The 16432-nt window shown below is 38.1% G+C and overlaps 1 protein-coding gene across 3 annotated transcripts in view; it reads left to right on the forward strand.

The window, feature by feature from the left end:
- Positions 1-16432, forward strand: part of LOC124237237 (phospholipid-transporting ATPase IA-like) — a 220743-nt gene that overhangs the window by 127113 nt on the left and 77198 nt on the right. For all 3 annotated transcript variants that reach the window (XM_046656693.1, XM_046656694.1, XM_046656695.1), the window contains 2 exons: positions 6471-6609; positions 9777-9841. In XM_046656693.1, the coding sequence (XP_046512649.1) occupies positions 6471-6609; positions 9777-9841 (204 nt within the window). The remainder of the gene's footprint in view (positions 1-6470; positions 6610-9776; positions 9842-16432) is intronic.

Consider the following 16432-nt stretch of genomic DNA (forward strand, 5'->3'; position numbering starts at 1 on the left):
TTCATCCTCAGAACAACCCTATTAAATTAGTATTTTTTAAACTACCACCACACTTCACTTCATTTATTGTTTCCATATTGACTAAATGGCAACTTCTCAAACACAATATGCTTTTGCATACCTCTGTCTTTGTACATGTGACTTCCTCTGTTTGGAATTCCTTCCCTCATCCTTCCCCACCTCTCTCAATTGCTTGGCTAACTCTTGATTCTTCGTTTAGAATTTAAGGTCAAGTGCTAACTGGTGTTGGATGGATTTTTTGAGCCACCCAGACTAAGAAGATACCTTTTTTCTGTTTATCCTTTGTACTCACAGGAAATTTTGTGTTTACTTTTAAGATAGTGTATAACAGACAATAATGTGATTATTTGGGGAAAGCATTGTTTCTCTCAGATCGTAATCTATATTACAGTTAACAGACTTTTTCTGTAGTTTGGGATTGCCAGGAGAGGAGAGAGAACTGGGACCAGAGGATGTAAGGTCAGGCTAAGAAGGAAAGGTAGGAGTTGGACAAGGAACTATCCAGAGCAATTAGTCAGGTTGGAGCCCATGCAGACATGGGCTGCTCACAAGTATTCTCTGTCAAGGATCTGCAAACTCCAGCACAAGGTCCACATCCACTCACTGCCTATCTTTGTAAATAAAGTTTTATTAGAACATGACTACTCCCATTTGTTTAGAAATTGTCTTTGGCCGTTTTCATGCTACCACAACAGAACTGAGTATTTGCAGCAGAGAATATGTGGCCCTCAAACCTTAAAATATTTACCATCTGTCCCTTTACAGAAAAATTTTGTCAGCCGTGCTCTAGATAAGCAGTTCTCATAATTAGATCTTCCTATCAGCAGCATTGTAACCATTGCACGTTTCCCGGCATCACCTCAGACCTACTCAATGAGAAATTCTGGGTGTGGTGCCCACCAATCTGTGTGCAATAAGCCCTTCAGGTGATTCTGAAAACCACCACTCTAGATTCCTGGCCCTGTGGTTAATTACTTGGGACTTGACTACAGCCAGACAGCTAGGGTCTAGGGGAAACAGATGCCAGTAAAAGGAAAGGAGTACAATCAGAAAACAAGGTAGGAAGGAATCCAAAGATGAGTCTTTACTGATGCATTCTGAAGTATAAATTCCAGGAAGGAGGGAACTCATTGTATCCCACTGTCTTGCCCAGAACTAATCTGCTCAGTGTGTATTTGTGAGTGAACGCAGGCATGCATGTGTGCTTGAAAAGGAGCCTGTTCCAAAAGGTGACTCTGGGGCCTGCAGGTGGAAACGGGGAAATAGGTACACCTGGCAGAGGTGGCCCAGGACTGAGACTAAAACCCATTCATGGGAACAAAGTACTAAAGACTGAAGAACAGAGACAAATGTTTAAAATCCTCATTTGAATAAAATTCTAACTTTCATTTAATCTGTTTTACTCCCCATTCACTGCCTTTGGGTGTGTATTGACTCCTGTTGTTTTGCTGTAACTGTTGTAGCTCAGCTATACCTCTACTTGACCTTAGATCATTTACCCAACCTCCCCGAAGCTATTAACTGGATTAATAAAGCATTTAGGAGTGTCTGGTACATTTTCCCTGTTAAGGAAATATTTCTTCATCTTCCCAGTCACAATTTTATTTCAAATTAAAATAGAGGTTACCAAATGTTACCAGTATTTACCCACATTTACTCCAGTGATAAAACCTTGCTTGCTAGTATTATTTCTTTATTTGTCTTTAAAGAAACTTCTGCCAAATAGTCCATGTTGTAATCTGAAGCCTAAATTGATATGAATTCGATTATTACACTTTTTCTTATTTGGGAGTGTATCACAAACTTTTTAAAAAATATGAAATAATCTAAGCACTGACAAAATATTTGCTCATATGGAAACAGGTCATTTTGAGGTTCAGTTATTGAACAAAATATACATGTATTGGGAAAAAACAATTTAAAAATCTGTCATAATATGTTTTACCATACAGTTATTAAATACTCTGTGTGAAGCTTTTTATCATCACCAAGGTAGAAATTTTACATTTATATGCCTTTTTTAAAACTCTGCATACATTATGAACATCTAAAAGAGAAAATAAGATTATTGAGGGCTTTACTGGATGAATAAATATTATTTCATGATTTTTCAGTGATAACTAAATCTATATTGTGTCAAAGAGTCATCAACCTGAAACCTTTATAAACTTTTGGCATAGTGACATTTTGAAAGTAAAATTAGTGTTTGGGTTTTTTTTTTTTTAATTCCATAAATGCCATGGGAATTTTATCATGTTTCAACACTTGCTGAATATGTAATTCCCATAGTGCCCATTAGTGGCCATCTGTGTAAGGTAATACATGTTTGGGATGAAATTGATTATAGCCTGAACACTCATGTGTTATGATCAGGAAAAGCACGCAAAGTTCAAATCTTTTTTCCTGATGATCATTATGTAGCTGAAGATATTAATTTCCAGAGGCAGAGCAACCTATCACTCAAGATTCTAATCTCACAGTAAGTGACCCCAGGGTCAAAGGAAAGAAGGCTGCAGTGCCTTGCACTAAAATTAATAAGTGCTGTACTTGAGGAGCACTTAGGATAAAGGGAAAATATTTTTTTATGCTTTTTAGTATAAAAAGATTGGCCCTGGGCTAATATCTGTTGCCAGTCTTCCTCTATTTTGTATGTGGGACACTGCCACACATGCCTTGATGAGCAGTGTGTAGGTCCACGCCTGGGACCTGAACTGGCAAACCCAAGGCCGATAAAGCGGAGCACAGGAACTTAACCACTCTGCCCCGGGGCTGGCCCCTACAGGGAAAATTAACAGGCTTTGGAACATGGTTTTTTCTCTATAGCCATCAAAGTAGACCCTCTGCAATTTTGCTGAATATTCAGAAATGTTTCATTACCCTTTTTAGAAATTCATTTTCATAGCCACCAGCACACTCCAAATTTACCTACTTATGGAACTTTTCTCAGCATCTGCATTACTGGCCTTACCTCTTTGTCCCTTATATTATTTTTGTCTGGTTTGAAAAATGTTTCCTTTTTACCTGTGCAAAACCAGGTGCTTTCCTTCTTTCAAATGTGTTTTCAACGTGATCTCCCCAGTGCAGTCATTTTATTTTTTATTAGATTTGTGCAGGGTAATGTATGCTTGTATGCTTCCTGAGCTCATTTCTCCACTTAAAGTAGAGCGATATACAAATATACCTGTTTCTAAATTTCTAAGGAATGTGTATTCACATCTTGGCTCTCACATTGTCTAGTTACCACAAGGTTTTGTGAAACATATTACAAAAAATAACTTTTTGGTTTAGAAAATTTTGAGAGCTTGTATTACTGAACTATCCCCATGATCATTTAAAAATCTTATCATGTCTTCTGTAGAATATTTAAGATTTGAATGCAGTGATATCCTGATCTTCCCTTGGATGTGGGCCAGAATGATTTAGCTACAAATGCCCTGAAAGTAGCTGAAAAAATTGGTAGAATCGTTGTCTAAATGTTGAAATACAGCAATTGTGATCCTGGCATAGTTGATGTTGAACTGTTCTCCTCCTTTTCATTCTCGAACTTCTTGATGATAATTATTCATCAGGTTATGATAGATTTCAAATCTGCTTCCCATTAAAGATAATAAAATAGTACTATCTCCATAAAGAAGCAAATTTGCCTTCCTGTCTTATATATTGGAAACTAAGAAGTCATGCATCAAGTGTATCTAATAGCTGTAGAAGTTATTTGGAATATATCAAAAAGAATATGGTCTAGATTGCAGCAATACTTTATAACGTGGCTTTTGGATTTTTTTTTTTTTGGTCATCTACTCATTCAGCAAACATACTGAATGCTGACAGTCAGTGTTATGGAAATGCAATGTATAAAGTTGAGCTAGACATAGTCCCTACTCTTGAATAAAACTACCAGAATCTGACATTTAAACAGTTAATATGATAGACTAAGGGTTGTAAAGATGAGCAAATTTCTATCAGAGCACAGTAGAGGGGAAAACTTGTCTTACTTTCTTTACTTAAGAAGTAAAAAAAGCTTCAAAGAAGCAGTAACTTTTGAGTTTGGCCTTACAGGACAAGCCAAGTTTTGCCAGGCAATGCAGTGGGGGATGTGTGTGTGTGTGTCTGTATACATATGTACACGTGTAAATACATACACACAGGTACATACAAACGCTAATGCATATGCATGCCCATCTATATTTGAGCGTTATGAAAGGACTGTTGGCTGGCTAATTTACCACCCGCTCCCATCCTCCTCCTTCCTTGCCCCCTCCGCTATAGTGGCTGGAAAAACTAAATACTAATAGTTAGGGATGGCCATATTTGGAAATATGCTGAGGACTTTTAGAAACACTTTTGCTTTTCAAATAAGAGATGGCTACAGTTGGAATTACCCCGTTATTCTTGTCTCCAATGTGGCTGTTAAAATTAGAGTTGTGACAGCCACCTGGAGACACTGAGAGAGATCTGGGAATGAGTTTTGAGGTATGGTTGAGCCACCAATCTAATGTCCACCACTACCTACTTCAATACTACTTATGGAAGGAAAACTAAATCTTTAAGCCATTGTTAGTCCGATTTTTCTTTTACTTGTAGCCAAAAGCATTTCTAATTAATACATGCATAAGCTACACATATACACTCTTTCATGTCTGTGTGTACGTTTGACTTTATTTTCTAGGCCTACCAAGACTTGAGACTAATTTTAGACTTCCATTTTAGTGAAAAGTAAACAGAACTTAATGTTAGAGGAAAATACCAAATGGAATGCTTAATCTTTGTTATTATCAAACCAGACACTCTCCTTAGCATTTAATTTCTGTTGTATCCATTCTGTCCTTGTTGGATATTTTAAATAAAAACTGAAGGAAGAGGGGAGAAAAAAATTGAGAAGAAGGATAAATACTGAAGCAGATTATGCTGGAGGTTAGGTTACAGGGAAAACCTGAGAACCAGTTGGTTGTGGCTTGCAGAGCACTGTTGGGAAGAGTGTCCTACTAGTAACAATGCCTGGTCACACGATGGAAAGACAGGTTTAAATCTTAGTCCATCACTGTGCATTCCTATGTGTTTAGGACCAAGAATACCTTTACTTGTGTCTATTTGGCACTCCAAGTTTCCCTAACAGCCAAAGATTGTTCTCTTTTTTCTTCCATTTAGGGATATGAGAGTAGAAACCATTCTTTTTCTTTGTGAGAGATTAGAACAGCTTTCTGAAGAGCGTCTTGGTTGTATTCAGTCTTGTATGAAAGATACATCTAATGAGTGAGAGATCTATAATGAACTCTGAGCTTCTACCATGCAAATGTGGAGCAATGTGAAAAACACTCAGCCTGTTCTTTCTTACAGAGACTAATGCTGTCACTTTGGTCTTGCTCTCTTCTTCAACGTTTCTAATTGTATTATGCGTATACATTGCCTGACAGCACATCAAACGACAGGTTAATAGTATCAGCAGATATCCTTACTCTTTTTTGAACAGGTCAACAAGATTGCTTCTTCACTGTGGTGATCTTCCATAGTTTTTGTTTTTGTTTTTGTTTTTAGTAGGTGCCTGCTCCCTTTTAACTGACTTTTAACTGACTTTATGCTTTCTCCCTTCTATATGTGTGTGGCTTTTTTTTTTTAAAGTTAATTTTCATTGAGTGTATGATAGTTTACAATCTTGTGAAATTTCAATTGTACACTATTCTTTGTCAGTCGTGTTGTAGGTGCACCCCTTCACCCTTTGTACCCACCCCACACCCCCCCTTTCCCCTGGTAGCCACTAATCTGTTCTCTTTGTCCACATGTTTAAATTCCTCATATGAGTGGAATCATACAGAGATTTTCCTTCTCTATCAGGCTTGTTTCACTTAACATAATTCCCTCAAGGTCCATGCATGTTGTTGTGAATGGGACGATTTTATTCTTTTTTATGGCTGAGTAGTATTCCGTTGTATATATATTTATACACCATATCTTCTTTATCCAATCGTCAGTTGATGGGCACTTAGGTTGCTTCCACGTCTTGGCTATTGTAAATAATGCTGCGATGAACATAGGGGTGCATGGGACTTTTGGAATTGCTGACTTCATGCTCTTTGGGTAGATACCCAGTAGTGGAATGGCTGGGTCATATGGTATTTCTATTTTTAATTTTTTGAGAAATCTCCATACTGTTTTCCATAGTGGTTGCACCAGTTTGCATTCATGTGTGGCTTTTTTTTAGAATCAGTTCCTTATCTTAGGGAGGAGTAAGGTAAGACAGGTAGCCTCAGGGACCTCAGTCCTCTACCAAAACTACTGGATGAAAGTCAGGGATCTTCAAGAAAGAAAACTCAATGGGATAGTTGGAATTTACATGAAATCCATGAATTATTATTTGGTCTCTAATTTAAAAACATATACACACTTCAATTTTTTGTTCTTAAAGAATCTAAACTGGTTTTCTTCTTTAAATATTTGCCTCTTATTTTCCCCAGAATCTTCAGCTCCTTGGAGCTACAGCCATCGAAGATAAATTACAAGATCAAGTGCCTGAAACCATAGAAACTCTGATGAAAGCAGACATTAAAATCTGGATCCTTACAGGGGATAAGCAAGAAACTGCCATTAACATTGGTAATATACCTATTCAAACTTTAAATCATTGATATATTTCAGGAGCTCGATTTGAGATATTTTAAGATTTGAAAGATTTGGTATTTTGAGTTTTCCATAGCAGTAGTATTATTGGGCTTATCTCTTTCCTCACAGCCCCAATACCTCTTTAAAGTTACAGTGGTTATATTTACAGCCAAACTTTAGCTCTTGCAATCAGATAATGCCCTCTCTCACCTTTGTACCCACTCCCACCTTCCATCCATAATTGACACACATAGATAGCATTTCTGCAGTTGTCTGTGAAAGTCTGTTGATTGGGCTTATGGCAGGCTTGTGTATTGACATTTGTTTATGTGATCAAAGGTTATTTCTGAAATGGGAAGTAAGAAGATTGCCAGTTTTCATTCATCCTACAGTTAATTCCAGTTTTTTGGAAAGAGCTTGTATCAGTCAGCTCAGGTCGCCGTAATAGAATACCACAGACTGGGTGGCTTACATGACAGAAATTTATTTTCTCACCATTCTAGAGGCTAGAAGTCCAAGATTAACGTGTCAGCAGATTTGGTTTCTTCTGAGGCCTCCCTTTCTGGCTTGCAGATGGCTATCTTCTCACTCTTTCTTCGCCTTGCCTCTCCCATATGGATGCGCCCTCCTGATGTCTCTTCCTCTTCTTGTGAGGTCACGAGTCCTGTTGGATTAGAGCCCCACCCCATGACCTCATTTATCTCCTAAAGGCTTTGTCTCAAATGCAGTCACATTGTGAGTTAGAGCTTCAACATCTGAATTTTGAGGGGGCACAATTCAATCCATAACAGAGGAGAAAGTTGATATTTGGTGTTAGAGGCCTATAGTACCAATAATAAGCAAGAAAATAGCACTTTTTTTCCCCAAATTCAGTTATAGTAGGTTCCCTGAGCACTGTAAACCCTGCCGTAGATTCCATCTCTGGATATTAATGATATGAATTACTTGCAAAAGTCTCTCAGAGTTGGAGAAACCATTTCAGAGGTGTTGACAACATGAAACTACATTTTTAGAAAGTCATTTTTTACGATCATCTATCTAAAAAGCATTTAGCTAATATCCCTTTTAAAAGTATTAGTAATCACAGTATTCTGTAAATATAAAACAACTACGAAGTTTATAGTAAATTGATGTCATTAATAAAGGAAAATGAATTTTTAGAAAATAGTAACTAGTAAAAGTTTAAATCTACAAGCCACACAAGTTGTTAATTTTGATGATAAAAACTATCTCTGGTGTAAGAGATGAAATGGAAAGGAAATGTGCGAGAATACAGAATGCGTTAGAATTGGGAGACCTGAAAAACACAAATATGATAGAACAAACGACTACAGAGAAAGGGAGAATATATGGTGGTAAAGAGTAATATGTGAGGAAAATAAGCAATTTTGAAAATAGTCCAGGATATGTAACCCTTTTGAAAGATCTTATGAAAAGAAGAATATGGTGGTGGTTTCTCATCACATTTAACTTTTAGAATCTTGGGCCATAACTGTTCCTAGAAAAAGGTAGGTAAGATTCATGCATTCAGCAAATGGTTATGGTGCCTTTGGTGCCAGGCACCAGTTAAAAGCAGGGAATAAAACAAAATCTCTGCCCTCCTAGAGCTCAGCTCCTAGTCAGGGAAGCAGATGAGAAAGTAAATGAGAAAAACACCTAGTGTGTTAGATGGCAATAATTGCTATAAAGAACAATAACGCAGGAAAGTGAGATAAGGCATTGCTCAGAACAAGGTCAGGAAGACCTCACTGAGAAGGTGACATATGAGGAAAGACCTAAAAGAGAAGAAGGAGCTTGTCGCTTGGATGATTAGGGGAGGCTGTCTTCTGTTCTAGGGAGAAAGAGCAGAAATGCCAAGGGGGAGAATAGAAGAAGGTCAGCAGTGTAACAGAGCCCAGTTTGGATGGGGTGTTGCATTTACCCCAAGCGAGTTGGAAAACCATTGTATGGTTCTGAGCAGAGGAAAGACATGATCTGACTTTCCTGTGAAAACAATGAGTCTGATTGCTAGACTGAGAATGGACTTGAAGGGAAGCAAGTGTGGAAGCAGAGAGGTCAGTGAAGAAGCTGTTAGACATTAATCCAGGTGAGACAAGGTGTTGGCTTGGACATTGATGGCAGAAGTGGAGGTGGTGAGAAATGGTTGGGTTCTGGATATATTTTAAAGGTAAAGCCAACAGGATTGACTGATAGATTAGATGTAGGGTGTGAGAGGAAAAAAGGAATTCAGGGGTAACTCCATGCTTTTTTAACCTTAGCAGCTGAAGGTGGGAGTTGCCATTAACCAAAATGGGGAAGAGTGAAGGAGGAGCAGGTTTTCTGAGGGGAGTCAGGAGCTTGTTTTTGGATATGTTAAGTTTTGCCTGTTTTACACCGAAGTGTCTGCTATTAAGTAGGCACTAGGATGTGAGAGTCTGGAGTTTAGGAAAACGGTCTGAGTGGGAAAGATGAATTTTAGAATGGTCGACATTGAGATGGTATTTAAAACCAGGGATGGAATGAGATCATAAAGAGAGTGAGGATAGATGGTATTGTTTTAGATGTGATGGCATTATTTTAAATGGGAGACCAGTCAGCTGGGTTGCCTGTTTTTGTCCAGCCATATTCAGCTGTATGTGAACAGGTGCAGAGTAGGCAGAGTTGGATTTAATCAGTGGGTGATTTTGCCCTGCAGTAAGTACAGCAAAGCAAGAGAGGGCAGGAAAGTAGAGGATGTGATGACTGTCCAATGGCAGAGAGACGGTGGTGGGATCAGTGGTCCAAGAGCCAGACAGCCCTCTTGCACCATTCCCCGGAATCAGCCATCGGCCCATTTTCTGCTCTTCGTGTTGGTCAGCATGATGGATATTCCATGTACATTTGTAGTTTTCAGGAAATTGAGAATCATTACAACAATCTCTTTCCATACTTATTTATCAAGACAGCTATTGTCTTTGTATCATATCCCTCCTATAGCAAGAAAGAACATTTCGTTTCTAACTGCCTGCAAACCTGGAAAACAGCTGCTGGGTATCATCCTCATAAAATAGATAAAATTTTAATATTATGTAATAAAATAGATAAAATTTAGATATTTTTATAGTATTATTACTTTAACATCTTCACCTCTTCTCTCTAAAGAAATTAATTATATCAATTAATTACTCTATGTTTGGACATAGGACACTCCTGCAAACTTTTGAGGAAGAACATGGGAATGATTGTTATAAATGAAGACTCTCTTGATGTAAGTAAAATTATCTTTTTTTAATCTTTTAATGTAATCATCTTATAGTATTTTATTTTATATTCAGATAGCTGTGGAAATATTTTATCTTCCAGAGGTTAAAAGATACCTTATTATGATTGTTCTGTAACATAATGTGCTGTAACATAATGTGCACTGTTTTGAATCACATTGATGTAAATAGATCCAGTTTTGTGTCTGTGACAGCTAAAATAAATTGCTAAATGATTTGCTTAATGATGTGAGACAAAAAAGCTGCTTTACAAAAACGCTATGTCTGGAAGTTGCTGACTGACTGCAACTTATTCGTATCTATCTGGGTATTTTATATATTAAGCATTTAATATCTGCTTTAGCTTCCAGTATTAATCTTTTGCTTCTTTAAAAAAATTGGTGAAAGCTATTAAACAACGCAAAATAACCAGTCCTAATAGAAAAGTTGGTTTTTGGGTTTTTTTAATGTCCTAACTTCTGGGCTGAAATATTAATTTCTAGGATGTCTTTTTTCATGGCTGTGATCACATGAAGTTATATTTGGGAAAGACTTGTTAGATATACAGTGTAAAATAGAAGTTAGCAAAAATTATGTAGGTCAAATGACCTGTAAGTATTTTAAAGTAAAGGTGGCTTTTTGTAATTTAAGGTGGAAGACAGAACAGGAGAGAGGTGATTATACAACTGCTTAAAATAGTCACTGTGACGCAAAGAGCATAGCAGAGAAAACCTGATAATTAAGGATGTTGGTGAAGCCGAGAGGCCAACTGTGTTGAAGGGATGGTGAAGAGGCAAATATTTAGAAGTCAAGTATAGACTAGGAATTATGTGTAAGAACTATTTGACTTCAGATTTTTAAGTTGGAATGATGATCTCTTAATTACTTGATCTCAAAACAATCCTTGTGATACTTTACCCTTTCTTGTGAAGTCTGTGAGCAACTTGTAGCCTGAAGAATCATATATGATTCTGCAACTAAAAGAGTGGTTTATGCCTTTTACTATTGGAGAAATACTTTTTTGTGAACTAAGCTTTCTTTTATCCTAAAACATAAACCAAAAGAAGCTAGCCTGTGGTTGGAAGACTTTCGTTTTTATTTATTCATTAATAGGCCCTCTGCTAGGCACTGATGAGTTTTAAATTTGGCAGTAATCGGTCTTATCTGATATTTAAAAAGTAAAGTGATTAGAAATGTCCTGAGCAATTCAGGTGACAGTTTGCTGTGGAAGATCACAGGCGAACACTGTGGCTGAATGGATTACACTAATTTGTCCAGCTCTGGACTGCGGGACTGCCAAGCATTCTTGCCCTGCTGTCTGGGGAAGGTTTTTCTCCCAGGGCGTTAAGTGGTGACTTTACAAATCTGGCTGTTTGAGGTCAGGCTCTCTGTGGTGCACTCATTTGCTTCTCAGCAGGAAGGGAAACATCACTTTGGGTAGCTCCTTCAGATCTTGTCCTCTAAAAACCGGGGCTGAGATTTCAGGCAAATCATTAGATGTGCTAGAATGCCTGTAAGTAAATCATTATTTTTTCATTGGCATGGAAAAGAAAAGCATCCTGTGTGTTCAGATTGTACTGATAATAATAAAATATGGGATTACCATTCCATCAGCACAAAGAATAATTAACATTTAGGTAATAAACTTAGGAACATAATGTCTTAGGAAATAAATCGTGCGTGTGTGTTTTGTCAAGTGACAGTTTTAATGAATGTACTCACATTATTCTGTGAAATAGCACAGTGGTTAAAAGCACAGTTCTGCCGTAACCTGAATGTAGGACCCTGGGAAAAATCAGTGGCTATTCAGCAGTTTTTAAAATCTTTAAATAAGCATATAAAACCAAACTACAGTTGAAAATACAAACAAACAGAATGGAAGTCTTGCTCTGCAGATCTGCTATGGAAATCTGATGGACTTTTCTCCCTCTGCCCATTCCCAGCTCCTTTCCTAGCAAGAGCAGCACCCCCTGCTGGCGTGATGCCCGAGATCAAAGCTGGGTATTCTGACCCCGTTACCCACCAAGCCGTTGTTAAATGTTGGCAGTATCAGCAAAAGAGTTTCTTAGAAAGCTTAATCATATTTTTTTCAATTTAAAAAGTAAGAATTTCATGGATAAGCATCATTAAGAATCATCTAAAGTTGATCAAAATCTATTAGACACTTGTAATCAATAGATAATTTAGGTAATTTGTATAATTTTCTATCATACTACTTTGAACCACTTTATTAGGGGTTCTGATGATCTTGGTATGAGGCATTTCCTTACGGGTCTGCAGAGGCAGGAATTTCAGATTACTGGCTTGAAGGGTGCATTGTACTTCTTCCCTCACTCCACAGCCGTGGTCAGGAAGTATCCCACAAGCTTCTTAGAAACCCCTTCCACTTAATGACCTAGATCCAAGGATTCTTCTAGTATCTTGTTTATATCTTTAGTTTGTCATAAAGTAATTTGTTCAAAGTCTGTCTGTTAAAACTGGAAACATCTAAAAATGTGAGCTAAGAACTGGAGAATCTCATATGTGACCTATCTTTAGCTTCCAGGGTCTAATTAAGGTCTTTCAAAATGTACTAAAACAATTCTGGACAGATTGGACTTATGTTATATTAAGGAGTGTGACTGTTCTGTTATTCAAATCCCCCATAGCATACCAACTCTGTGAATCTCTGGAAATACTTTCAGGCAACTCCAAATATGTATATATGTATTTTTGAATCAATATGGTCTAGCCTTCTTCTAAAAGGTAGAAAAGTTTGAAGACTTATTTCACTGATATAGCTCAAGATTTCATTCCCCTCATCTGGAAAGTCTAGGGTATGTGGGAGGGACTGTAATCTTTTAAGCCATTTTCTTGAGTCTCACATGATGTACCCTTAACCTTGGTCTCTCCTTCTAGCATCTCTCTTATTTGGAGAGTTGTGGCATCTGTCCTGGGACATAGAGCTAGATCGTAAATCTGTTCTTACTAGTTTTCCTCCTCCTTCCTACTGTCTGGCTTCCCTAGGAAACCAAAAGAAGCAGAAAGGAAAATTATTTACTACATACTTATTGAGTCAACAGGAATGATGGTTAAATATGTATGCAGAGAGCTCGGAGGACTAAATTTCCTCCACTCAAAGTCAAAAGGCTTCCAGTGTTGCTAAGTTTAACTCCTGAGAAACCCTCCCCCTGCTCTCCTGCTGATCATCTGCGCTCCGTTTTGCTGGATAGTTTCTACTGCCGTTGACATTCACATTCAGCCTGATTAGGAGTCAGCACCTCATATATGGAAAGTAGTGTATGGATCCCAAGAGGAAATGCAGCTTTCTGACTTTCTGTGAAAAGGAACTCTGCCACCCCTGCAGGGTTCTATGCATTGCCGTTACAGCCATAAGAAAAACACTAGTTTACATTTATGAAGTACTTATTTTTTGTACCTGGTACTGGACTAAGAACTTTACAGGGACAATCACATTTACACCTGAAAACGTTAGTAGGCAGATCCTATTATGAAAGGTTAACTTGACTTCCAGGAAGCAGCACTGAAGGACGTATCTCAGTCACTGGATTCCAGAGTCAAAGCAGATAGATTTTTCTGGGTCTCACCTGCCAGCTACTCTTGTAAAACAAGAGTAATAATAATATCTATCTCTAGGGTGTTATCGTGAGGATTAAACAAAACCTTTTATTTACTTTTTTCTTTTTTTACACATTGGCCCTGAGCTAACATCTGTTGCCAATCTTTTTTCTTCTTCTTCTTCTTCTTCTCCCCAAAGCCCCTCAGTACATAGTTGTATATTCTAGTTGTAGATCCTTCTAGTTCTGCTATGTGAGACGCCGCCTCAGCATGGCCTGATGAGAGATGCTAGGTCCACACCCAGGATCCAAACGGGCAAAACCCGGGGCTGCCAAAGCGCAGCACCTGAACTTAACCACTTGGCCACAGGGCCAGCCCCGAAAATGGTACCTCTAAAAACTTAGTAGCAATGCCCGGTGTTTAGTGTGCACTTAAGAAATATGAACCATTATCATGATCATCATTATTATTACTTCTTTTAGCATTATTATTCCGGGAGTCGAGGAGTTCCTCATTGCCAGCTAGTGTAAGAGGTGATTTCAAACAGCCACCCTTCTCACTACTTAAATTTCTCTGCTTAATTTGATAACATGACCCCAAACCAACCTAGGTTTGATTATGGATACCAGTGTTCCCCCTCACTGATGTCAATGAGTTGTTAGCCACATTTGACATTAACAAGCATAAGAATATATATTTTTCAACACCCTGGTAAAAGAAAGCCCTTTATGGGATTGCTCTTTTTCTCCTAGCTGAATTTGATTTTCTAACATCATGGAAGCTTCAAATATAACTTATAGGGCATTCATACATTAATGGTGAAGTTGTCGTCTGTACCCTTTTAAGCTCAACTTAAATGTGTTATGCAGACAAACCTCCCTGTTTGGGGAACCAGCCACTGTGCAATGGCCTCTGAAAGGAATCCAGAATAAACAAGTGATTGACTTGACTCCAGAAAAGGAGGAGAAAAAAGAGAATTGGGGCTACTTTAGGTTTTGCCTTGATATGTCCCATGAGTCTAATACAATACATTTTGTATTGGTTTGAAAAATAGTTTAGGCAGGTTTTAAACCACACTGTTTTCCACCATTGCCAGCATGGAGCTGTAGTATTGTGAATTTTCTTTTACTATTAGCAAAGTAGTTTCAGCTTTTTGGCCCCAAAATTTTAAGGGCTTGGTTTAACTTTTAAGGTGTTAGTATCCCTATTAGAATCAAAGATATGTTTTCATAATGTCCCATTACAGGATGATTGTTCAAATACTGTCTGGCACACTGCTTCCTCCAAGAAGCTTTCAATGAAGAAAGCCAACTTCGTTACATTTGAAAGAAATGGGTTAGTGAAAAATGTAAACATGGCAAAAAGTGAAAATAATATATGAACAAATAATCTTTCTTTCTCCTTTCCTCTTCTTTCCTCTGATTTAGGTCAGTGTCTGCCACAAGCCAAAGTATGTGGTTGAAAAAGTGCCATCAAACCCATTGTTTGGTCTCATAAGAATTAAATGTGTCCCCTTTTCTTAACCAAAATTCAGTAATCTTGGCTGTGTGCAGAACCCTAAGTGAAGTTGTTCTCAAATTCATAGTGTTTCTGCTTGGAGAAATTCTTCCTCCTCCCAAGCCTGAATATTCTTTATCTCTTTTTTGGCTAAACATCTGAAGTCCAAGAGTGCCCTGAGACCTAGAATTACAGATAAATGCTTTCTAAGCAGTCTGCCCACTTGCCAGTCTCCCACAGCTTGTTGAATTTTCTGAGAGGAGTAGGCCATGCCTTGTGACTTTGTTGCATCTTTGCCACCCGTATCTTTTGATGAGTCAGCACAGCCATCACATTGACAGCGTATAGGAAGCCTAATACGTGACAGGTATATCTGCTTACGTTAGTCTCTGCTCCTATAGTGCTGACGGTGTTTGTGTCAATTACAGATAGAGACTTTGAGTTCACATAGCTAGGAAGTACAGGATCCTGAAATTTCAACCTACGTTACTCTAAGTCCAAAGCTGTTTTTCCTTGTTGTTTTTAAATAACCATACCTTCTCCAGTGGCAGCAGAGACTCAATCACAGAAGGAAGCATTCTGGGAAACCTCCCTTACATTTTCTGATTTTTCCCTACCTCCTTTCCCACTCATACCAGGACTACAAAGCAGCTAAAGGAGGGATACCCGTCTGGAAAATGGTGGTGCTTGGGCATCCTGCATTTATGGAATGCAGGAAAGGGCCCTATATTTAGTTTTACTAATACATAAATTGTACATAAAATTTTATTGAATGTACATATGAAATAATGGAAATGGTGTGCATTTGGGATTTGCACTGAGAAAATTCAGAAGCTAATGATTCTTCCGTATTCCTATATTAATTAGTTCAAACAGTTAGGAAAGTGGGCCCAACGTTAGCTCTCTTTGCGGTTCTGGGTAACAGCTTCTCACAGGCCCTGGTTGTTACTTTCTCCAAAACGTTGATTTGGTAATTTGCTTATTTTCAAAAAAAAAAAAAAAAAATGGTTGTATATTTTGAGCCGCCTCTTCCTGGCTGAATTAAGACAATCCGAGAGACTGGATGTCTGCCGACCCAGTTTCTCCAGAATGTTTCCTTCTGCGTTTGAGTCACTGCCGCCACAGAAGAATATTTAACACAAGCTCAAAGTAAGTGTTTAGGAGGCTTTCAGTGGTGGTTTAAAATAATTACCATGAGGGCTTTGGTAAAAGCCTTTATCCACACAACTATTTAAATTATATAATTATATCCCCTACCTCACTCTTCCTTCCTTTCCCTGGATCTTGCTTTCTTGGTTGCGTGCCCCCACCCCAAACCTGAAACATAGACCCAGATTCGCACTTCTCTGCCTCTCTCTCTAGTGTACCCTAAGTGAGACTAGATGTCTCACAAGGAGTTATTTGCCTGATGGAACCTATCATAATCCCAAATCCCAAACCTCTGCCAAGGGGCCAAGAGCAATTTACCCAGCACTGCAACTTCCTCTTTTACTTTCTTCCATTTTGTAACCCTTGACCTTTTTCAGATGGCATGACCCTTCTGG

Source organism: Equus quagga, chromosome 3 (assembly GCF_021613505.1).
Source record: "Equus quagga isolate Etosha38 chromosome 3, UCLA_HA_Equagga_1.0, whole genome shotgun sequence".
Taxonomy (NCBI): domain Eukaryota; kingdom Metazoa; phylum Chordata; class Mammalia; order Perissodactyla; family Equidae; genus Equus; species Equus quagga.